The sequence below is a fragment of the Pristiophorus japonicus genome, chromosome 4 (genome assembly GCF_044704955.1).
Source record: "Pristiophorus japonicus isolate sPriJap1 chromosome 4, sPriJap1.hap1, whole genome shotgun sequence".
Taxonomy (NCBI): Eukaryota; Metazoa; Chordata; class Chondrichthyes; family Pristiophoridae; genus Pristiophorus; species Pristiophorus japonicus.
Window position 1 is genome coordinate 289,708,823 of NC_091980.1, and position 24,532 is coordinate 289,733,354.

The following is a 24,532-nucleotide window of genomic DNA, read 5'->3' on the forward strand; positions in this document are numbered from 1 at the left end:
CTTGAATTCAGCATTGGTGAAACACGGGCCATTGTCACTGATTAGGACATCAGGCAGGCCGTGTGTGGCAAACGTGACTCGTTGGCTTTTGATGGTGGCCGTGGATGTACTTACAGACATTATTGCACATTCAATCCATTTTGAATGAGCATCCACAACCACCAAGGAAATTTTGCCTAGAAATGGGCCCGCATAATCCACGTGGATCCTCGACCACGGTTTGGAGGGCCACGACCACAAACTTAGCGGTGCCTCTCTGGGTGCATTGCTCAGCTGAGAGAAAGTGTTGCACTGGCGCATGCATGACTCTAAATCTGAGTCGATGCCGGGCCACCACACATGGGATCTGGCTATGGCTTTCATTATTACAATGCCTGGGTGGGTGCTGTGTCGGTCACAAATGACCGTTTCTCTTCCTTTCTTGGGCAAGACCACGCGATTACCCCACAACAGTCCGCCTGCAAGGACATTTCGTCTTTGCGCCTGTGGAACGGCTTAATTGCCTCCTGCATCTCTGCTGGGATGCTGGACCAGCTCTCATGGAGGACGGAGTTTTTTTTAACCAAGGACAGTAAAGGATCCTGGCTGGTCCAGGTCCTGATCTGGCGGGCCATAACTGGTGACTTTTCGTTTTCGAATGCATCCATTACCATGAGCAAGTCCGCAGGCTGTGCCATTTCCACCCCAGTGGTGGGCAATGGTAGCTGACTAAGAGCATCAGCGCAGTTCTCTGTTCCCGGTCTGTGGCGGATTACATAATTGTATACTAACAGCGTGAGTGCCCATCTTTGGATACGGGCAGAGGCATTGATGTTAATCCCTTTGCCCTCAGAGAATAGCGATATAAGTGGCTTGTGGTCAGTTTCAAGCTCAAACTTGCAGCCAAACAAGTATTGGGGCATTTATTTCACCCCATAAACGCACCTCAGAGCCTTTTTTTCAATCATGCTGTAGCCCCTTTCGGCCTTGGACAAACTCCTGGATGCATAAGTGACCGGTTGCAAAATCCCCGATTCATTAGCCTGTTTTAACACACACCTGACCCTGTATGACGATGCATTTCAAGTAAGCACTAATAGTTTACATGGGTTATACAGGACAAGTAGTTTGTTTGAACACAACACATTTCTGGCTCAAAAGCAGCCTCTTGTAATTTCCTCCATACCCAGTCGTCTCCCTTGCGCAGCAGCACATATAGGGGTTCTAGCAAGGTGCTTAACCCGGGTAGGAAATTACCGAATTAGTTGAGACCCAGGAACGACCGCAGCTCCATCACGTTCTGTGGTCTTGGCGCGTTCTTGATGGCCTCTGTCTTGGTGTCGGTGGGTCTGATGCCGTCTGCTGCGATTCTTCTTCCCAATGCCTCGACCTCCGGCACCAGGAAAATACATTTTGAGCGTTTCACCCTGAGTCCCATGCGATCCAACCGACTAAGAACCTCTTCCAGATTCTTCAAGTGCTCAGTGGTGTCCCGACCTGTAACTAGTATGTTGTCTTGGAAAACCACGGTGCGAGGGACAGACTTTAGCAGACGCTCCATGTTCCGTTGGAAGATTGCCACGACCAACCAAATCCCAAACGGGCATCTGTTATAGATGAACAGACCTTTGTGCGTGTTGATGCAGGTGAGGTCTTTCGAAGACTCCTCCAGCTCCTGTGTCATGTCGGCCGAGGTCAGGTCCAACTTGGTGAACGTCTTCCCTCCAGCCAGGGTCACAAATAGGTCGGCTGCCTTGGTAGCGGGTACTGGTCCTGTAGCGAAAAACGGTTAATCATTACTTTATAGTCCCCACAAATTTTGATCGAACCGTCGCCCTTAATTACTGGGACAATCGGACTGGCCCACTCGTTGAATTCCACCGGCACGATGATGCCTTCTCGCTGCAGCCTGTCCAGTTCAATTTCTACTTTCTCACGCATCATATAGGTACCGCCCGTGCCTTGTGGTGGATGGGTCGCGTACCGGGAACCAAATGAATCTGCACTTTCACCCCCAAGAAGCTTCCAATGCCTGGCTCGAACAACGATGAAAATCTGCTCAGAACCTGGGCACATGAGGCATCGTCGATGGATGAAAGCACTAGGTTGTCGTCCCAGTTCCAGCGGATTTTTCCCAGCCAGCTTCTGCCAAACAGTGTGGGGCCATCCACTGGCACAATCCACAGTGGGAGTTCGTGCACTGCTCCATCACAGGAGACTTTGACTTGTGCACTGCCAATTACAGGGATGAGTTCCTTGGTATAAGTTCTTAGCTTGGTGTGAATGGGGCTGAGCTTGGGCCTGTATGCCTTGTTGCACCCACAGCCTGTCGAAAGCCTTTTTGCTCATTATGGACTGGCTCGCACGCATGTCCAGTTCCATGAATACTGGAATTTCATTCAGTTCAACTTTCAACATTATTGGTGGACATTTCGTGGTGGCGGTGTGTAATCCCGTACACTTCTGCCTCCTCGGTTCGAGACTCCAATTCAGCCTGATCCACAGTGGATCGATCTTCCTCTGCAACGTGGTGGTTTGCAGCTCGCCTGCACATTCGCTGGAGGTGTCCCATTGTTCTGCAGCCGTTGCACACATAGTGCTTGAAGTGGCATTGATGGGCCTGATCACCTCAATACCACCAACAGAGTGTTAACTGCTTCGCATTAACGATTGATGGCAGACTCTGAGTCATCTGACGTTGTGCAGCAGCCGGCGTGTACGTTCTGCCATGTATATTCCTGCTCGAAAACGGCATTACTTTATGCACAGTACTGGCTGAAACCTCTTTGTGCTGCGAAATTTGTTTGGTGTTGTCGCTGGTGGCCATAAATGCCTGGGCTATCGTTATGGCTTTGCTCAGGTTCGGAGATTCAACAGTCAATAGTTTGCGAAGGATTACCTCATGGCCAATGCCAAGCACAAAAAAGTCTCTCGGCCTTTGTTCTAGGAATCCCTCAAATTCGCAATGTCCTGCGAGGCACCTTAGTTCGGAGACGTAGCTTGCCACTTCCTGGCCCTCCAACCGTTGACGCGTGTAGAACCGATACCTCGCCATCAAAGCTCCCGGACCAGCGTACACAATTCTTAAGATTTAGTAGTTGGTTTTATCGGAGCCAGAAGATTCTTCATGAGGCCATAGGTTGTTGCCTCACAGACGGTAAGGAGGATCACCCTTGTTTGGCAGTGTTCTCATCTCCTTCCAGCTCATTGGCCACGAAGTATTGGTGGAGCTCTCCACGAAGGCCCTCCAATCGTCCCCTTCTGAGAACTTCTCCAGGATACCAACTGTTCTTTGCATTTTCGCGCGGTTGTTCGTTATCTCGTCGCCAATTGATATGCTCATAATAAAGGATGAAACTGAGTACTGTGAGCAATGAGTAAGTGTGACCTTCGCTCCTTTAATAAGACTCCAGAGTGCAAGTACCTCTTTGGTTGTCTGCTTTTCTACAGTGCTCCCAAGGGATGCTGGGATCCCTTAGGACTCTTAACAGGTTGGCCCTCTGGTGTTGGTGTGATACAGGTTACCGGGGGTTAAATACATAACCGTAGTGATACCAAATAGTAATGCTTGTAAAACTGATTCCATAGAAGTAAATGCAGAAATTGTCTTGGCTAGGATTAAAGCATCTAAGGCTGATAGAGCGATTCAACTGATGCCATTTACCCCAGAGTGGTTAAGGACATGGGAGATGAATTAAGCAAACCATTGTAATAACTCTCGAGATCTGGGTTAGTTCCAGTGGGCTGGAAGGAGGCATGTCATGTGCTCCTAATATTTACGAAGGTTAAGAACACAAATGGCAGGAATTATAGGCATGTTAGTTTTATCAGATGCAGGGAAGATTCTGGAAGGCATTATTGGGCTGTGATTTATGATCATCTGGAAGAACTGACAGAATCTCAGCAGAACTTTAATAAACAGAAGTCGTGTATCGCTAACTTGATTGAGTTCTTTGAAGAAGAGGCCAAATTAGGATTTGATTAGCAGTGCCTCGATTTTAAAATCCTCATCCTCATCTTCAAAGCCCTCCATGGCCTCAACTGGGCAGTTTAACATCTCATCCGAAAGACCTGCACCTCCAGTGTAGCGATCCCTCAGTACTGAGGCCTGGATTTTGTGCTCAAGTCTCTGGAGTGGGACTTGTACCCACAACCTTCTGACTCTGAGGGGGGGAGTACTCCCAACTGATTCGCAGCTGACACCGAACTGATTACCCTGAATAGTAATGCAAGACCCAGGAACTTGCTGGCCTGGGGAACCAACAATGCACGATTAATCAATACATGCTAGACAGGAAACTGTGGAAAAATACAGAAAAGTTTCCACTTGTGCAGTACACCAAAATGCTTGCCAATGCTCAACAGTGGGGAGGAAGGCAGCATTGACATTTTATTGTTTTGTTTCAACCAGTTTAGTTCAATAATCTGGTTTAGTTCAATATAAATTAAATAGGACATGCAGCACCATTCTCAGCTCCATATTCAGTTTGGCGTTGACTCTTGCTGTATTTTCCCTCCTCTCTGCCCCCGTCAGCTTTTCTTTGGCTCATCAACTGTTTGTGCTTCAATGAATATTTTACCACTGAGTAATCAAAGTCAGATCATAAGCCAAGGCATTGTATAATTAAGTAGAAAGAAAGAATGAAGTTATGCAGGAAACATTAGCAAACAAAGTGCCTCAACGCATGAACAATCTACATTTATCATTGACTACATATAGCTCCATGTTCAGTCAAATAAAGATGAACAAATGCCATTGACCCATTTGATATAAATGCCACCAAGACATTTTCTACGAAATTACTAAACTAGCTGGATTGTGTTAATCCCTTGAAGTACCCACACATTTTAATTTTATCTTGGGTCATTTTAGCTGGAGTAATTTAATGACATCTTAAAGTCAACTTTGCTGCTTTACCAATTTCAGTATAAAAAATGTTTCTATTTTTAAAATTTTTTTTAAAAAAAAGTAAAACGGCTAGTTCTGGTCAGAATGAGCTTTTTTCCCAATTTGGGAACCGCAGAAAAATGTTTCTCAATCATAAATGTATTTCACTGTGTTTTATTCCACTTTCCTTTTTCATCCTTTTAATGTGCTAGTTTACCTCAATACCTATGAATGTACCAGAAAGTGATCTGTACACTTGAAGTCTCTTCTTGGGCAGTCCCTCGAAATCGAGGATGACTTGCTTCCACACTAAAAATGACTTCTCAGGTGGCTGGAGAATGCAATGCAGGACCCACAGTCTCTGTCACAGATGGGACAGACAGTGGTTGAAGGAACGGGTGAGTGGGAAGCCTGGGTTGCCCCGCGCTGTCTACGCTTGGCTTCAGCTTGCTCTCGCCGATGAAACTCGAGGTATTCAGCGCCTTCCTGGATGCTTTTCCTCCATTTTGAGCGGTCTTGGGCCAGGGATTCCCAGGTGTCGGTGGGGATGTTGCACTCTTTCAAGGATGCTTTGAGGGTGTCCTTGAAGTGTTTCCTCTGCCCACTTGGGGCTTGCCATGTCGAAGCTCCGAGTAGAGCGCTTGTTTTGGGAGTCTCGTGTCGGGCATGCGGACGATGTGGTCTGCCCACTGGAGCTGATCGAGTGTGGTCAGTGCTTCGATGCTGGAGATGTTGGCCTGAGCGAGAACACTGACGTTGGTGCGTCTATCCTGTCAATGGATTTGCAGGATCTTGTGGATGCATCGCTGGTGGTACTTCTCCAGTATTTTGAAGTGCCTGCTGTACATAGTTCATGTCTCTGAACCATATAGGAGGGGTGGGTACATGGTACATAGAGAACTTGCACCTATGCAGCAGCATGGATTTGAACTGCCACCATTTTGCTTGTTGTACCACCCGCTCCAGCAAAGTGCAAGTGCTCTTAATGCAATAGTGCCAACTGCACTGTGGAGCATGGGTAAGATATGCCCCAATTTTGATGCAAAGAGATAATCTAAAAGATTGAAATAAAACAATTTCTATGTTGGACCCTTAATTTCATTTAAAATAGTGCACTCACTGAACTGAGAAAGACATGCTTATAATTAAATCTCCCCAAAATGTTTGAAAACCGTCCAGATGTCTTACAGCATAGCAGATTGCTTCCAGCAATCCAAAACATAGGAACAGGAGTAAATAAATGAAAGACAAGGATTTATATAGCGCTGTTCGCGTCCACTGGACTTCTCAAAGTGCTTTACAGCCAATGAAGTACTTTTGAAGTGTAGTCACTGTTGGAATGTAGGAAACGCGGCAGCCAATTTGCGCACATGCAAGCTCCCACAAACAGCAATGTGATAATGAGCAAATAATCTGTTTTTGTTATGTTGTTTGAGGGATAAATATTGGCCAGGACACCGGGGATAACTCCCTTGCTCTTCTTCGAAATAGTGCCATGAGATCTTTTACGTCCACTTGAGAGAGCAGACGGGGCGTCGGTTTAACATCTCATCCGAAAGACAGCACCTCCGACAGTGCAGTGCTCCCTCAGCACTGCACTGGAGTGTCAGCCTAGATTTATATACTTAAGTCGCTGGAGTGGGAATTGAACCCACAACCTTCTGACTCAGAGGCGAGAGTGGTTCTCACTGAGCCATGGCAGACCATTTAGCCCCTTGAGTCTGTTCCCCTATTCAAGAAGATCATGGCTGATCTGTGATCTCAATCCATATACCTGCCTTTGATCCATATTCCTCAATGCTTTTGATTAACAAAAATCTTATCAATTTCAGATTTAAATTGATCTACAACAACATGTTGTGTATGCAATAACTGTTAGACTGAGTACTGTTTAACTCCAAGAGGTATGACTTTGGCTCTGTTTTATTAAGGCCCAAAGTGACTAATACACAAAATGGCTGGCCTTTTATACTTGGGCTGCACACACATGCGTGCAGCCCAATGGCCTCCAACAGTGACGCCATCTAGTGGCTAGTGATCCCAAAAGTACATGCATGGCAATACCCCGCTCTGAGCTATTAACACAGTCTTTTACAAATTGAGACGGTACGGTGTTTTACGCTCCCGGGTTGACCGTCTCAGTTCAACTCCAGCTTTGGGTGAGTGTTCAGAGTCTGTTGTGACTGGTGGTTGCGTGACTGACCCGGTGGGAGTGGCAATGGCCATGTCAGGGATTGAAAGTCCATTTTCATTAAACATTTCAGTGATTGAAAGTCCCGATTCCTAAATGACCACTGAGTCCTCTGATGACTCGGGGTAGGTTGTTTGATCGTTGATTGTCTCTGCCTCTGATTGTTCCGGTTCGTCTGTGTGCCGCAGCTTTGTCTGATCCATATGTTTCCTGCATGTTTGCCCATTTTTGAGATTGACAATAAATACTCTGTTGCCCTCCTTGGCCATGACAGTACCAGCGATCCACTTGGGACCCTGACCATAATTCAGAACATAGACAGGATCATTTACAGAAATATCGCGTGACACAGCTGCGCGATCGTGATACCCTTGCTGACTTTGTCTTCTATATTCAACATGATTATTCAAGTCATGGTGTACAATAGATAGCTTGGTCTTAAAACCTCTCCATCATTAGTTCAGCAGGCGAGACCCCGGTAAGCATGTGTGGTCTTGTCCTATAACTAAGCAGTATGCATGACAGGCGGGTCTGCTGTGACCCTTGGGTTACTCGCTTCATACTCTGCTTTATGATTTGGACAGCACGTTCTGCTTGCCAATGGATGCAGGTTTGAACGGTGCTGACCTTGCATGTTTGATACTATTGAGTTTCATGAACTCTTGAAACTCCTGACTGGTGAAGCACGATCCGTTGTCGCTAACAATGATGTCTGGCAGACCACGTGTCGCGAACATGACACTGAGATTCTCAATTATAGATATGGATGTGCTGGATGATATGATTATACACTCTATCCACTTCGAATATGCATCCACCACAACTAAAAATGTCTTTCCCAGAAGGGACCTGCAAAGTCTATGTGGATCCTGGACCATGGTTTGGACGGCCACGACCACAGACACAGCGGCGATTCCGCTGTTGCTTTGCTGAGCTGCGTGCAAGTGTTGCACTGATGCACACATGATTCCAGCTCGGAGTCAATTCCCGGCCACCATACATGAGGCCTGGCGATGGCTTTCGTCATTACAATGCCAGGATGTGTGCTATGTAACTCACGTACAAATTTCTCTCCCCATTTCTTGAGCATAACAACACGATTGCCCCATAGTATACAATCCGACTGAATAGACAGTTCGTCTTTGCGACGAATGTAAGGATTGGTCTCCTCGCACATTTGCTTGGGTATGGCAGACCAATCATCTTTGAGGATGCAAGTCTTCACCACCGATTTAAAATCGGGTCCTGGCTGGTCCAGGTCTTAACTTGTTGAGCCGTGACAGAGGTTCCTTCACTCTCAAAAGCATCCATAACTAACAATAGGTCTGCCGGTTGTGGTATTCCCACCTCCAGTGTGGGCAACGGGAGATGGCTCAAAGCATCGGTGCCAGGTCTATGGCGAATGACATAATCATAAGTGGATAATGTCAGCGCCCATCTCTGAATGCGGGATGAAGCATTAGTATTGATACCTTTGTTTTCAGAGAACAATGAAATGAGCGGCTTGTGATCTGTCTCCAGTTCAAACCGAAGACCAAACAGGTACTGATGCATCTTTTTAACCTCATACACACAGGCTCGTGCTTCTTTCTCTACCATGCTGTCGGCTCTTTCCACTTTAAACAAACTTTTTGAAGCATATGTGACTGGTTGAAGTTTACGCGGCTCATTAGCTTGTTGGAGCACGCAACCAATTCCATATGACAAAGCATCACAGGCCAATACTAAACGTTTACATGGGTCATAATGTACCAGCAGCTTGTTAGAGCAAAGCAGATTAGTGGCTTTCTCAAAAGCTCCGTCTTGAGACGCACCCCACACCCAATTGTCACCTTTTCTTAGCAGCATGTGCAGTGGTTCTAATAAGGTGCTCAATTTAAGAAGGAAGTTACCGAAGTAGTTAAGTAGACACAGCTCCATCATATTCTGCGGCTTGGGTGCATTCTTGATGGCCTTGGTTTTCGCGTCCGCGGGCCTGATGCCGTCAGCAGCAATTTTCCTCCCCAGGAATTTGACCTCTGGTGCCATGAAGACTCACTTCGAGCGTTTCAGTCTGAGTCCCACTTTGTCCAGATGAAGTAGAACCTCTGCCAGGTTGTTCAAATGTTCCTCAGAGTCATGACCTGTGATCAGGATGTCATCTTGGAACACAATGTTTTCTGGGAACAATGTTCCTTTGAAATATTGCTGCAGCCGAGCGAATTCCAAAAGGGCACCCGTGATAAATACAGTCCTTTATGCGTATTAATGCACGCAAGTCTCTTCGACGTCTCGACCAGTTCCTGTGTCAAGTAGGCCGACGTCAAGTTTAGTTTGGTGAATGACTTCCCCTGGCTAGCGTTGCAAACAAGTCATCAGCCTTCGGTAACGGGTACTGATCCTGTTGTGAAACCCTGTTGATCATCGCCTTGTAGTCTCCACAGATTCTGACTGTGCCATCACTTTTCAGCACAGGAACAATGGGGCTGGCCCATTCATTAAATTCAACCAGTGATATGATCCCTTCAGTTCGATTTCGACTTTCTGTCCAATTCGATTTCGACTTTCTCCCTCATCATACATGGAACCACCCGAGTTTTATGAGTCTTGCATCCGAGTCCATGTAGATCTGCACCTTGGCTCCCGTGAAGTTGCCGATGCCTGGTTTGAACAGCGAGAGGAACTTGCTCAGTACTTGGGCACGTGTATCTTTCTCCGACAACAACGCCTTGATGTTCCAATCGCATCTGATTTTTTTTTTTCAAGCCAGTTCCTGCCGAATAGCGTTGGGCCATTGCCTGGGACAATCCATAGTGGTAACTCTTGAACCGCACCGTCATACGACACTTGAATTGTGGCACTGCCAATCACTGCTGAGTTCTTTGGTGTACGTGCGCAACTTGGCATTGACTGGACTCGGCCTGTGCCTCACAGCCTTTGTAGCCCACAGTTTGTCGAATGCCCTCTGTCTCATTATCGATTCACTCGCCCTCATGTCCAGTTCCATCGATACCGGCACCATATTAAATTTTATGTTGATCATTATCGGTTTGTGCCTAATTAGGAACAAGTACAGTCCATACAATTCCTCTTCTGGTATCTCAGATTGTGTATCCAGATCCGCGCTAGTCTGACCAGCATCCTCCACGTGGTGTGTCGCAGCACGCTTGCTCATCTGCGAACACTTGCGCTGGAGATGCCGCGCTCTCACAGCCTTTGCAACTCTATTGCTTAAATCGGCATTGCTGGTGCCAGTGATTTCCCCCACAACGCCAACACTGAGAAATCAGATGCATTCCTGCAGGCGGACTTTGGGCAGCCACAGGTTTCGCGTACGCAGTCGGGTAGGCCCTGCCGTGTGCCGCTCTGCTGAACGCCGAATCAATCCTATTTACAGTACGTGCCGAGTTTTGATTTTTCACTGATATCTGCTTAAGACTTCTATCCGTTGTCATGCATGACTGAGCGATCCTGATGGCCTTGTTCAAGTCCAGCGTCTCCACCGCCAGTAGTTTACGCAGGATCACTTCGTGGTTGATGCCGATTACAAAGAAATCCCGCAGCATGTCTGCCAACACAGCCCCGAACTTGCACGGTCCCACTAGACGTCTCGGGTCAGCAACGAATTCTGCCGCATTCTGGCCCTTTGAGCGAACGTGTGTGTAAAATCTATCTCGAGATGATGATGTCTTTGTCTGGCTTAAGGTGGTCCTGTACCAGTGTACACAATTCTTCGTATGTCTTCTCTGTTGGACTCTCAGGCAGGAGTAGATTATTTATCAGACCATCAATTTTTGGACCGCAAGCAGTGAGGCACACTGCCCGGTGCCGATCTGCATCGCCGACCTCCTCCATTTTGTTGGCCACGGAAAACTGGCTCAAACGGGTCATAAAATCTGCCCAATTTTCTCCTTCCACAAATCGCTCCAACAATTCAAGTGTGCTCGTTTTTGCATGCAAAGGTTCTTGTTGCCTTGTCACCAAATTGTGTATGCAATAACTGTTAGACCCGAGTACTGTTTAACTCCAAGAGGCATAACCTTGGTTCTGTTTTATTAAGGCCCAAAGTGACTAATATACAAAATGGCTGGCCTTTATACTTGGGCTGCACATTTTTATTTATATAGCACCTTTAACATAGTAAAACGTCCCAAGGTACTTCACAGCAGTGTTATAAAACAAAACGGATAAATTTGACACCGAGTCACAAGAAGAAATTACGGCAGATGACAAAAGCTTGGTTAAAGAGGTAGGTTTTAAGGAATGTTTTAAAGGAGGAAAGAAGGGTAGAAAAACAGAGGTTTCGGGATAGAAACAAAGAAAATAGATGCAGGAGTAAGCCATTCGGTCCTTCGAGCCTGCACCACCATTCAATAAGATCATGGCTGATCATTCACCTCAGTACCCCTTTCCTGCTTTCTCTCCATACCCCTTGATCCCTTTAGCCGGAAGGACCATATCTAACTCTCTCGAATGTATCCAATGAACTGGCATCAACAACACTCTGCGGTAGGGAATTCCACAGGTTAACAACTCTGAGCGAAGAAGTTTCTCCTCATCTCAGTCCTAAATGGCTTATCCCATATCCTTAGACTATGTCCCCTGATTCTAGATATCCCCAACATCGGGAACATTCTTCCTGCATCTAACCTGTCCAGTCCCATCAGAATCTTATATGTTTCTATGAGATCCCCTCTCATCCTTCTAAACTGCAGTGAATTGAGGCCCAGTCGATCCAGTCTCTCCTCATATGTCAGACCTGCCATCCCGGGAATCAGTCTGGTGAGCCTGAGCTGCACTCCCTCAATAGCAAGAACGTCCTTCCTCAGATTAGGAGACCAAAACTGATGAGGCCTCACCAATGCCCTGTACCACTGCAGTAAGACGTCCCTACTTCTATACTCAAATCCCCTAGCTATGAAGGCCAACATACCATTTGCCGCCTTCACCGCCTGCTGTACCTGCATGCCAACTTTCAATGACTGATGTACCATGACACCTAGGTCTCGTTGCACCTCCCCTTTTCCTAATCTGCCGCCATTCAGATAATCTGCCTTTGTGTTTTTGCCCCCAAAGTGGATAACCTCACATTTATCCACATTATACTGCATCTGCCATGCGTTTGCCCACTTACCTAAACTGTCCAAGTCACCCTGCAGCCTCTTCGCGTCCTACTCACAGCTCACACCACCATCCAGCTTGGTATCATCTGCAAACTTGGAGATATTACACTAAATTCCTTCATCTAAATCATTAATGTACAATGTAAACAGCTGGAGTCCCAGCACAGAACCTTGCGGTACCCCACTAGTCACTGCCTGCCATTCTGAAAAGGACCCGTTTATCCTGACTCTCTGCTTCCTGTCTGCCAACCAGTTCTCTATCCACGTCAGTACATTATCCCCAATACCATGTGCTTTAATTTTGCACACCAATTTCTTGTGTGGACCTTGTCAAAAGTCTTTTGAAAGTTCAAATACACCACATCCACTGGTTCTCCCTTGTCCACTCTACTAGTTACATCCTCAAATAATTCTAGAAGATTTGACAAGCATGATTTCCCTTTCATAAATCCATGCTGACTTGGACCGATCCTGTCACTGCTTCCCAAATGCACTGCTATTTCATCTTTAATAATTGATTCCAACATTTTCCCCACTACCGATGTCAGGCTAACCGGTCTATAATTGCTTGTTTTCTCTCTCCCTCCTTTCTTCCAGAGCTGAAGGCGCGGCCACCAGTGGTTTGAGCGATTTATAATCAGGGATGCTCAAGAGGGCAGAATTTGAGGAGTGCAGACATCACGTGGGGTTGTTAGGCTGAAATAGATTAGAGATAGGGAGGGGCGAGCCCATGGAGGGATTTGTAAACAAGGATGAGAATTTTGAAATTGAGATATTGTTTAACCGGGAGCCAATGTAGGTGGGTGAGCACAGGGGTGATCGTGACTTGGTGCGAGTTAGGACATGGGCTGCCGAGTTTTGGATACCTCAAGTTTACGTAGTGTAGAATGTGGGAGGCCAGCCAGGAGTGGATTGGAGTAGTCAAATCTAGAGGGAACAAAGGCATGGATGAGGGCTTCAGCAGCAGAAGAGCTGAGGCAGGGGTGGAGGCGGGCAATGTTAGGTGGAAATAGGTGGTTTTAGTTACGCCGTGGCTGTGTGGCCGGAAGCTCATTTCAGGGTCAAATATGGTGCCTAGGTTGCGAACAGTCTGGTTTAACCTCAGATAAGTGCTAGGGAGAGGGATGGAGTCAGTGGCCAGGGAACGCAGTTTGTGGCTTTGGTCTTCCCAATATTTAATTGGAGAAAATTTCTGCTGACCCAGTACTGGATGTCTGACAAGCTGTCTGACAATTTAGACACCATGGAGAGGTTGAGCTGGAGGTCATCAGTGTACATGTGGAAACTGGACGCTGCATTTTTGGATGATATCGCCAAGGGGCAGCATATAGATGAGAAATAAGAGGGGGCCAAATATTGATTCTTGGGGGCCACCAGAGGTAACGATGCAGGAGTGGGAAGAGAAGCCATTGCAGGAAATTTTCTGGCTACAATTAGATAAGAATGGAACCAACTGAATGCAGTCCCACCCAGCTGGACGATGGTGGAGAGGTGTTGGAGGAGGATGGAGTGGTCAGCTGTGTCAAAGGCTGCAGCCAGGTCCAGGAGGATGAGGAGGGATAGTTTACCTTTGTCACAGTCACAAAGGATGTCATTTGTGACTTTGATGAGAGCTGTGTCGGTACTGTGATGGAGATGAAAACCAGATTGAAGGGATTCAAACATGGAGTTCGGGAAAATATGGTCACAGATTTGGGAGGCAACGACACATTCAAGGACTTTGAGAGGAAAGGGAGGTTGGAGATGGGGCTAGCAAGCACAGTGGGGGCAAGGGTGGTTTTTTTGAGGAGAGGGGTGATGTCCACAGATTTGAAGGAGAGGGGAACAGTACCTGAGGAGAGAGAACTGTTAATGTCAGCTAACATGTGAACCCAAAAAGGAAGTTGGGTGGTCAGCAGTTTTGTGGGAATAGGGTCAATGGAGCAGGAAGTGGGTCTCATGGACAAGATGATATTGGAGAGGTCAAGAGGCAAGATCAAAGAGAAACTCGACAAAGTTGCGAGTTTCGGGTTGGGACAGGGGGGAGCCTCAGAGGAAGTTTGGCCTGGTGTACTCTGGAAAAGAAGGGAACTTGCAGAAGCAGCTGATTGGATGATCTCAATCTTTGAGACGAAGAAGTCCATGAGCACCTCACACTTGTTGGAGGCGCGTGTGGTGGAGATGTGAGATGGGTTTAAGAAGACAGTTAGCAGTAGAGAATAGTAGCGGATGTTATCTTTGCATTCCAGAATTATCCTGGAATAGTGAGCAGTTTTTGCAGACAAGAGTAGGACCTGATAATGCTTTGTATTCAAGTCAGATCTGGCGGTAAATGGCTAAATCAATTGTCCGCCACATCCGTTCAAGTCTGCGCCTCTTGGACTTGAAGGAGCGAAGATGAGGGCTGTACCAGGGGGGACAGCCAGCGTGAGAGAGAGTAATGGTTACAAAAGGCACTAGGGCATCAAAGGTGGTGGTGAGGATGTGGTTGAGCAGATCGATGGCTGCAGAAATGTCATGGTAAAAGGAGGGCCAAAGGCTGGACAGTTTGGAGTTGATCGGTGTTGTTGTAAGAGAGGTTGGAGAGAGTTTTTTCCAGGGGCAGATGCAGAAGTAGGTTTGGATTGGGGAAGGGGTATGTGGATGGAGTGCGATACAACAATATTGTCAGAGATGTCCTTATCTGTAACTGACACGGTAGGAATAGCAAGGCCACGAGAGATGGCAATGTCAAGGGGGTGGCCGTGAACATGGGTTGAGGAATTTACATGGAGGGAGAGATTAAGGGAGGACAGGAGGGTAATGAACTCAGAGGCGAGAGAGCATGATGAGTTGAGCTGGAGGTTGAAATCACCGAGGATGAGAAGTCTCTCTGTGCTGAGGAAGGAAAGCAGTGAGGATATATCTGTGATAACATTTTTATTATACTTGGGCAGGCGGTAGAGAAGGAGAATTTTAAATGAGCGGTGAGAGTGGTGGAATAAGGTGAGATAGTCAAAGGAGGAGAAAGAACCAGAGGAGTACTAGGAGACCTAGCATCAGTTGCTGTTTGTGGAAGAGAGTTCCAAACTTCTACCACCTATTGTGTGTTGAAGCGTTTCCTAACTTCACTCCTGAAAGGCCTGGCTCTAATTTTTAGACTGTTCCCTAGTCTTAAACTCCCCAACCAGCAGAAATAGTTTTTCTCTATCTACCCTTTCAGTTCCACGTACTATCTTGAAAATTTCGATCAAATCACTCCTTTACCGAGTCTCGGCGTTGCGACTCGGAACTGCTCAGCGCCTTCCGGGATGTACTTTCTCCACCTTGGGTGGTCTTTGGCCAGGGACTCCCAGGTGTCAGTGGTGATGTCTCATTTATCAGGAAGGCTTTGAGGGTGTCCTTTTTAACGTTTCTGCTGCCCATCTTTGGCTCATTTGCCGTGAAGGAGCTCCACATAGAACACTTGCTTTTGGGAGTCTCGTGTCTGGCAGGCGAACTATGTGGCCCAGCGAAGCTGATCGAGTGTGGTCATTGCTTCAATGCTGGGGATGTTAACCTGGACGAGGACACTGATATTGGTGCGCCTGTCCTCCCGGGGGATTTGTAGGGTCTTGCGGAGACATTGTTGGTGATATATCTCCAGCGACTTGAGCTGTCTGCTATACATCGTCCATGCGTCTGAGCCATACACGAGGGCGGGTATTACTACAGCACTGTAGACCATGAGCTTGGTGGTAGATTTGAGGGACTGGTCTTCAAGCACTCTTTTCCTCAGGCGGCCGAAGGCTGCACTGGCGCACTGAAGGCGGTGTTGAATCTCCACATCACTGTCTGCTTTTAAGAGGTTCCTGAGGAATGGGAAATGGTCCACATTGTCGAGGAAAGGTTACAACCACTCCCTTATACTTTAAAAAAAAAAAAAAATAATAATAAATTTGTTTTTGGGATGTGGGCATCGCTGGCAAGGCCAGCATTTATTACCTCTGACCTGTTCTTGTTGCCACGATATTTATGTGGCTGGTCCAGTTAAATTTCTGGTCAATGGTGTCCCCCAGGATGTTAATGGTGGGGGGATTTGGCGATGATAATGCCAATGAATATCAAGGGGCAGTGGTTAGACTTTTGCTTGTTGGAGATAGTCATTGCCTGGTACTTGTTCACTAACAAACTCCCTCTCTATCACGAATATATCCTCTTTTATAAATGGAGATCCATCCCTTCCTTTTTGACCTACGTATTAATTGGCTTGACATTCTAAAATCAAGGTAAAGTTTTAGAAACTTTAAACTAATGATTAAAATGCTCATCTTTGGCCACCAAAAGCCAAGTCTAGAGATTTGTTCCAACATTCGAGGTTGAAACGGTTTGTTTCCAAATTTATTGCGTCATGTGCTCGTTTATTATTCCATGAAATTAAGGAGTGCAGTAACCTTAACTTTGCAAGACTGTTTTGTTCACTCTTCAGTATGATCCCAGCCCAGGAGGATTCACCTGTTCAATGCCAGTCGATTACTGTTGTTCACCCTGACACAGCAAAATTAAATTGTTTCTATGATACACATTTAGGTTCCTAATTGCAGTGTTCAGTTTTCTGTATAAAATAACTTACATAGAAGGTGTAAATTATTTTAATATCAAAATTATATCTTCCAACTTTTATTGGAAGGATTTAAAAAAAATAAATTGTGAGTGTTAATGAAAATGTGAAACTTGATGCAGGCACTTTCCCCTCATTTTTCTGTTGCACGATGAAGCAGTCTGTAACTACACATGGGGTTGGTGCCCATTGTGGTCACTCTGTTTCTGGAAAAGTGAAGGCAAAAGAAAAGGCAACAATAAAGGGCGGCTATGAAAGCTAAATCTATTTCCATTGGGTGGGGGGGAAAACGGCAAATTGGGGAGACTTACATTAACTGCCTCTACATTCAATTCTCTCTCTTGAAGCCAGTGACTTGTGTTGGGGTATTAGGTACTAGATGATGCCGTAACATAGAAACAAAGTAGAGAACCTCGCATACCTCAGACTTGACTCTTTATCCTCCATTCCCCTACCCTCTTGCATGCTACTTGTGAATATAGTGTACTCTGTCTAGTTGGGCAAGGCTATTTGAGTAGCGGGACTGTCTGAGCAGTGAACTTCTCTTTGTGCATCATTGATTCTGAGTTCTGATTCTAATTGGTCGAAAATGAGAAATTTCCTTTAGTTGGAATATTTCACTGGCATGTAGCTGCATAAGTGGAGCTGTTGAAACTCGCCAAAATTGAGGCAAATGGGATATCAGCTACTTGTTGGCCTCACACACTTGCTTTTCTGTTCAAGAATTTAGTGCCTGACCGATTTAGCTGTCCTGGGCTGTTTTTGGTAAAATGGCATTTGCCTTTATGACACACGATTATTTTCTACCCGCCCCCCCCCCCCCCCCCAAAATAAATATTTTGTATTGTATTTCTTTTATAGTTGTGGCTCAACAGGACATGTTGGAAGATGCTCAGAAAAAACTATTGAACCTGGTCAGCAACAGTGAAGGCAGAATTGACAAGTAAGCACTGGTACTCATCTTTATTTTGGAAATGCAAGGACATTTTTTTTACTAAAACAGATTAGCAGTTTGTTTGCAATCCTAATGCGGTGCTGTAGTCCAGCAGGTAATGGATGGTATTGGGTTATCTCATGCAGTAAAAGGATAATTCTGATTGTTCAGGATTGAAGTAGATCTACTTGAAATGTAACTAGTGCAGCAAACTGTTAAGAAGCACAACATTAGGAAATATTTGCCCTTCAGTGACTTATTTGAGCAACTGTAACAGCCTACTCTAGACCCATCTTTTACATAGAAACATAGAAAATAGGTGCAGGAGTAGGCCATTCAGCCCTTCGAGCCTGCACCACCATACAAAAGATCATGGCTGATCATGCAACTTCAGTACCCCTTTCCTGCTTTCTCTCCATACCCCTTGATCCCTTTAGCTGTAAGAGCCACATCTAACTCCCTTTTGAATATATCTAACAAACTAGCCTCAACAACTTTCTGTGGTAGAGAATTCCACAGGTTCACAATTCTGAGTGAAGAAGTTTCTCCTCATCTTGGTCCTAAATGACTTACCCCTTATCCTTAGATTGTAACCCCTGGTTCTGGACTTCCCCAACACCGGGAACATTCTTCCTGCATCTAACATGTCCAGTCCTATCAGATTTTTATATGTTTCTATGAAATCCCCTCTCATCCTTCTAAATTCCAATGATTTTAAGCCTTTTCGATCCAGTCTTTCTTCTTATGTCAGCCCTGCCATCCCGGGAATCAGTCTGGTGAACCTTCGCTGCACTCCCTCAATAGCAAGAATGTCCTTCCTCAGATTAGGAGACCAAAACTGTACACACTATTCCAGGTGAGGCCGCACCAAGGCCTTGTTTCTGTACTTGCCCCCATTACCACCCCCTTTTGCCTTGCACCATTATCCCTTTTCTCTCCTGCCTTCTACCCCAGCACAGACCTTCCATTTTGTTCTTACCACCCATTCCCCCTTTCCCTGCTTAGAACCTCCATGGGCTCACAATTAAAGTCTGGCTGCTTGGGTTCAGTAATGCAGATGGTGGTTATCTGTGGAATCACATACCAGCAAGTCAGGACCTTCAGGAAATTAGAGAAGGATTAAAAAAAATGTTTATTTATTGAATTGTTGCACTGGCTCTATTGGAAAGCACTAGCAAATTCTTCTCAATGGTTCAATGAACAGATGCACCAAATGGTGTGGGACTGAGCCATACAGGCCAGGTTATTCCCAAGTTCACTCCTCTGGTCTGTGCCTGGTTCAGTCAAGGCAATAGCTACAACTCTTAACTTTTTCCAGTTCTGATGAAAGGTCATCAAGCTGAAACGTTAACTCTGTTTCTTTTTCCACAGATGCTGCCTGACCTGAGTATTTTCTGTTTTTATTTCAGGTTTCCAGCATCCACAGTATATGGCTTTTGTAACAGCCTACTGTTGGTTTAAGCAGTTTGTCCTTGGACTGAGAGTGTAATCTTTGCATTTTATAACATACAGAATGTTTGTAGTCAATTTATGAATTGTTGGGTATATCATCTGTTCAATGTGGGTTTGGAACTCTCGTTTTGGTTGGGGTACATCACTCAGATCGATCGATCAAACTTATATCATTGAAAACAAAATCTGAATGCTGAGGTCATCTTCCCCTACCCGCAAGGTTTCTTTTCTGCCTTTGTACTTCTCCTGCCCAACACAATCCTAACTTTTACTGGGGTGCAGCTCATCGGTACCAGTAGCTCTTTGATAAGTAGTGATTAATGGATAAGCTTGGACAGTTTGTTTACAGTAGACTGTTTCACAATAGTGAGCATCAGACCCAAGCCCAACCCTGTCCACAGGCACACTTTTTTCAGTTGTGCTCATTTTCCTACATTACAACAGAGACGACACTTCAAAAAGTACTTCATTGGCTGTAAAACGCTTTGGGATATCCGAGGGTCGTGAAAGACGCTATATAAATGCAAGTCTTTCTTTCTCCCTCTCCCTCTCTCTCCAAACTCAAGGGACATTGAGCTTATTGCCTTGACTGAACCAGGCACAGACCGGAGGAGTGAACTTGGGAATAACCTGGCCTGTATGGCTCAGTCCCACACCATTTGGTGCATTTGCTCATTGAACCATTGAGAAGAATTTGCTAGTGCTTTCCAATAGAGCCAGTGCAACAATTCAATAAATAAACATTTTTTTATTCCTTCTCTAATTTCCTGAAGGTCCTGACTTGCTGGTATGTGATTCCACAGATAACCGCCATCTGCATTACTGAATCCAAGCAGCCAGGCTTTAATTATGAGCCCATGGAGATCAACACATTCAAATCGAATCCTGTCGCCGCCCAATATACACACGTGCAGTGTTTTCAGCAGGGGTCAAAGGGTAGTCGTTGGAAGCAAGAATTCCAGCTGATTTCCCCCTCCCCACTTTACACCAGAGATTGCTGGGCCAGTTGTATCTCTCTACTGCTACCCCACTTAAGATCAGCAAAAAATGAAAAGTAAAATTTTACTTAAATATGGACAGAGACTACAGATTGCTGTGGTACAGAGGGATCTGGGGTCCTCGTACATGAAATGCAAAAAGTTATCATGCAGGTACAGCAAGTAATTAGAAAGGCAAATGGAATGTTGGCCTTTATTGCAAGGGGAATGGAGTATAAAAGTAGGGAAGTCCTGCTATAGCTGTACAGACCTGGAGTACTGCGTGCAGTTTGGTCTCCTTATTTAAGGAGGGATATACTTACATTGGAAGCAGTTCAGAGAGGGTTCACGAGGTTGATTCCTGGATGAAGTGGTTGTCTTATGAGGAAAGGTTGAGCAGGTTGGACCTGTACTCATTGGAGGTTGGAAGAATAAGAAGTGATTTTATTGAAACATAAGATTCTGAGGGGCTTGACAGGGTAGATGCAGAGAGGATGTTTCCCCTCGTGGGGGAATCTAGAACTAGGGGGCATAGTTTCAGGATACCGGGTCGCCCATTTAAGACGGAGATGAGGAGGAATTTCTTCTCGGAGGGTCGTGAATCTTTGGAATTCTCTACCCCAGAGAGCTGTGGAGGCTGTCATTGAATATATTCAAGGCTGAGATAGACATATTGAACTATAGGGGAGTCCAGGGTTATGGGGAACAGTCAGAAAAGTGGAGTTGAGACCAAGATCAGATCAGCCTTAATCTTATGGAATGGCAGAGCAGGCCTGAGGAGCCGTATGGCCGACTCCAGCTCTTATTTCATGTGATCAGCTCACTCCGAACAGATTGGAGATTGAATCTGGGACCCTGTCTCAGTGGTTCAGTAGCACACCACAGGGTGCATTTAACCACAAACAACTGAGGGAATTTACAGGGATGTTCAATGTACACGCAATAATCTCACATATCCAAGCAGCACAAGAGTACCTGCTATGAGCTAGACTTTCCTGAGAGTCCCCCTACGCCTGATTGTCCGCCCAGAAAAACCGCTAACGTTTTTCAAGTAACGCTGGTGAAAATTTCCATAATTCAGTTAAAAATAATCACCCGGTGAGAAAATGGATCTTGCACCAATATTCTCGGCGGTTTCTCAGCGGTTAAAGGGGAAACTCAGTGAAATGGGCGGTTCTTAAAATCTTTTAAAAAATTTAGTCCAAGGTTGCAGTTGGGCCTAGGGAGGGGGGAAACTTTAAAAAAAATTCACAAAAAAACATAAGTTTTAAAAAAAAAAACATTCCCAAGACAGTTTTATAGCAATCACCATTTTACAATTTAAGAAAAAATAAAGAACCTTTAACTTACCTTTCTTTGCAGAGTACCCACCTACCGCCCTGTTTAAGCAGCTTTCACAGGGTGGTTCCCTCGGCGATCTGGACAGGCTTCCATTGAGGCCAAACTGTTGATTTTCTCGCTGCTGCACGTCGGTGATTTGTCCCTGGCGGGAGTTTTGAGATTTGGGCAGTACCATTAAAAAAAACGAAGGGGGAAATTTTCGCCGGGCAGTTTCTCTACCAAAAACAGCTGTGCCGCCGAGAAAACCACAAAGTGAAAGTTTAGCCCCAAATGTTGATTTTTGTATTGTAGAAGTGTAGCAGTTATCCATTAAAAACAATTATGATCAATTTTAGGTAAAAAAAAAACTTTCATTTGTCACCTGAATTCAGCAACCTGATTCATGATGTCTTGAAGATGCATTTAAAAAAATATATCATTAACCATACACTTAAAGCAGAGGTGGTGCTATCTTGCATTCTAACCAATCTAAATATTTGCCATTTATTATGTTCATCTTATTAACCAGTTCCCATTTCTTTCGTAGGGTCTTGATGAGAAATCTGTTTGTGGGATACTTCCATACTCCAAAGAACAAGCGTAATGAAGCAATGCGGCTGTTAGGAAGTGTTCTGGGGCTAAAGAGAGAAGAGATTAGTCGGGTATGATGAAATGATCGCCGTCACTTCCAGTGCAATTTGTAAAATTGCAAGGGAATTTTAAACAGCTTGAGCTTGCTTTTAAGAAGCGATGTCCCATCTAAGATGGTGACATTTCCATATTTTTGTTTTTTTTCTATTAAAATAATGGTAACTGTAAACTCGTAACTTTAATGTTGGTTTTCTTTGTGTACCAAGTTTTTAGTAAAGTTTTATTTTCTATGTTTTCCCTCCTCCAAATGTAATATTCCTGTGACAGCCAAGTGCATGTGCAAAGCCTGATGGATTTAACTTTTTTTTTTATTGAGTGGAGGCTTGACTGAGACATAAACCAGCCTATATCCAGGTATTAGAAATACTGTTACCAGCACCATATGTTGCCGAATTCAGGAGCTGTCACTTTGTGAAGCTTCAAGCTGTGCAATTCAGTTTGGCTGGGAATCAGGACCGGTCTTGAGCAGTATACATCTGTATTATCAAGTACAAAAATGAAATGGTGTGAGTCCTTGCACTAAACCTCAAACCTCAAAACTAAAATGATGGTTACATTTCTGTTGTTCAGTTGTAATAGTTTTATATTTTAAAATATAATTTGTGTTAAATATTTTTTTTCTAGCTCTTGGATAGTGAGCATCGTGGTGTTACTGGATGGGTCACTAGTTGGCTTGGTAGTAGCAGAGTTAATGGAACTCAAAGTGTCCCAAGTACCCCCCAGAGGCCAAACCAGCATACAATCTTCAACAGTGTAAGTTCTGCTCTTTTTTTTCATATGTTCTTATGCATTGCTAGTTTGTTTTTTTAAATACAAAACGAATATCTCCCAGCATAGAGACTTAAGGATACACGGGACTAATTAAGTGGTAATCTCATTGATGGATTTATATGGTACCAAAAACTGAAAGCAAAGGCAGTGTGCTTTCTAATGGCCACCTGAATCCTTGGAAGAAATTATAGTCTGTGATCAGTCTCGTGTATCAGGATTGTTCTTGATACACGTATACTGCGGTACATGGGGTAGTTTTATTGTGTTTGTTGACATCGGGTTTTATAGGTATGCGGGTCAAGATGCTCCATTCAGCTGATGCATGGGCACAATTTTAAAAGTGGTCACAAGTTTAGGCAGTCCATTATTTTCTAGTATTCAACAGTAAAATTATAAAGTGTCAGCCATGGCTGAGTAGTGACACTCTCGTCTCTGACCAGAAGATTGTGGGTTCAGGTCCTACTCCAGGCACTTGAGGACTCAATCCTGGCTGACAATTCAGTACAGTGCAGCAGAGCTCCCTCAGCACTGTCGGAGGTGCCATACTCAGATGAGACGTTAAACTGAGGCCCCATCAGATGGATGTAAAAGATCCAAAGGTACTTTTCTAAGAAGAGCAGGGGAGTTCTCCCCGGTGTCCTGGCCAATATTTATCCCTCAACCAACACCACTGAGCATTGATTATTATTCTAGTCATTATCACTTTGCTTACTGGATTGCAAATTGGCTGCCTTGTTTCCTACACTACAACAGTGACTCATTGGCTGTAAATGTACTTTGGGACATCTGATATTGTGAAAGACGCTATATAAATGCAAGTATAAGGTGCCTTTCGCATCACAATGTCCCAAGTCTCTTACCATACATTTGAAGTCTGCTCACTGTTATGTAAGTATCCGAGTCAATCCTGAAGTTTAACACATGAAGAAAAAGATTAAGCAATACAGGAAAAAAAATAGAAATGGGGTTTGAGTAGATAGCTCTGATGTGGAGCTGGCACAGTGGGCTGATTTCTATGATCCTTATGCCTATCCCTCCGTTAATAATCTAAATAAATCTTGAGGTGGGCGAATAAGTTAAAAATGTGTTTATTCAGATTAGTGTGGTGTGCTTTATTGGTATTATTGGCATTGATTAAACAGATTATCATACCAGGTACCTCTACAATTTCCCTTGCAGTCTTTCTCAGAAATGTTTGTGAAGTTCCTGGAATTAGAATCTCGACCTTCCCTTCCTCCTCCAAAGCTTCCAGTTTATGATTTACACTCACTTGGACCCACATCTGGAAATGGCCAGCCAGCCAGCAGCTTTCCCGGTCGTACTGCAGGTACAGGTGTTTATAGTGTTGCACTCCGTATTTCTTCTGCAATTGCTATTAAAACAGAGGGGTACAGATATACAAATTACCAAAAGTGGTGACGCAAGTTAATAGGACAAGGAAAAGCAAACAAAGCACTCCGGTTCATTTCTAGAATTGAAAAGCAGAGAAGTTATGTTAAACTTGTATTGAACCTTGGACCACACTTGGAGTACTGTGAACAGTTCCGCTCTTCATATTTTAAAAAGGATCTAGAGGCACTGGAGAAGGTGCAAAAAAGAATTCTAAGCTTGATACCAGAACTGAGAGGTTATATTTATCAGGAAAGGCTGAACCAGCTTGGGGCTCTTTTTTCTAGCAAAGGTAAGGCTGAGGAGTGACATAATGAAAG

The 24,532-nt window shown here is 44.9% G+C and overlaps 1 protein-coding gene across 1 annotated transcript in view; it reads left to right on the forward strand.

Annotated features, from left to right (window-relative positions):
• The window catches only part of trip11 (thyroid hormone receptor interactor 11), a 127,488-nt gene that overhangs the window by 99,700 nt on the left and 3,256 nt on the right, over positions 1 to 24,532 (forward strand). The window contains exons 17-20 of the mRNA XM_070879571.1: positions 17,580 to 17,661; positions 21,949 to 22,063; positions 22,677 to 22,805; positions 24,003 to 24,150. Of these exons, the coding sequence (XP_070735672.1) occupies positions 17,580 to 17,661; positions 21,949 to 22,063; positions 22,677 to 22,805; positions 24,003 to 24,150 (474 nt within the window). The remainder of the gene's footprint in view (positions 1 to 17,579; positions 17,662 to 21,948; positions 22,064 to 22,676; positions 22,806 to 24,002; positions 24,151 to 24,532) is intronic.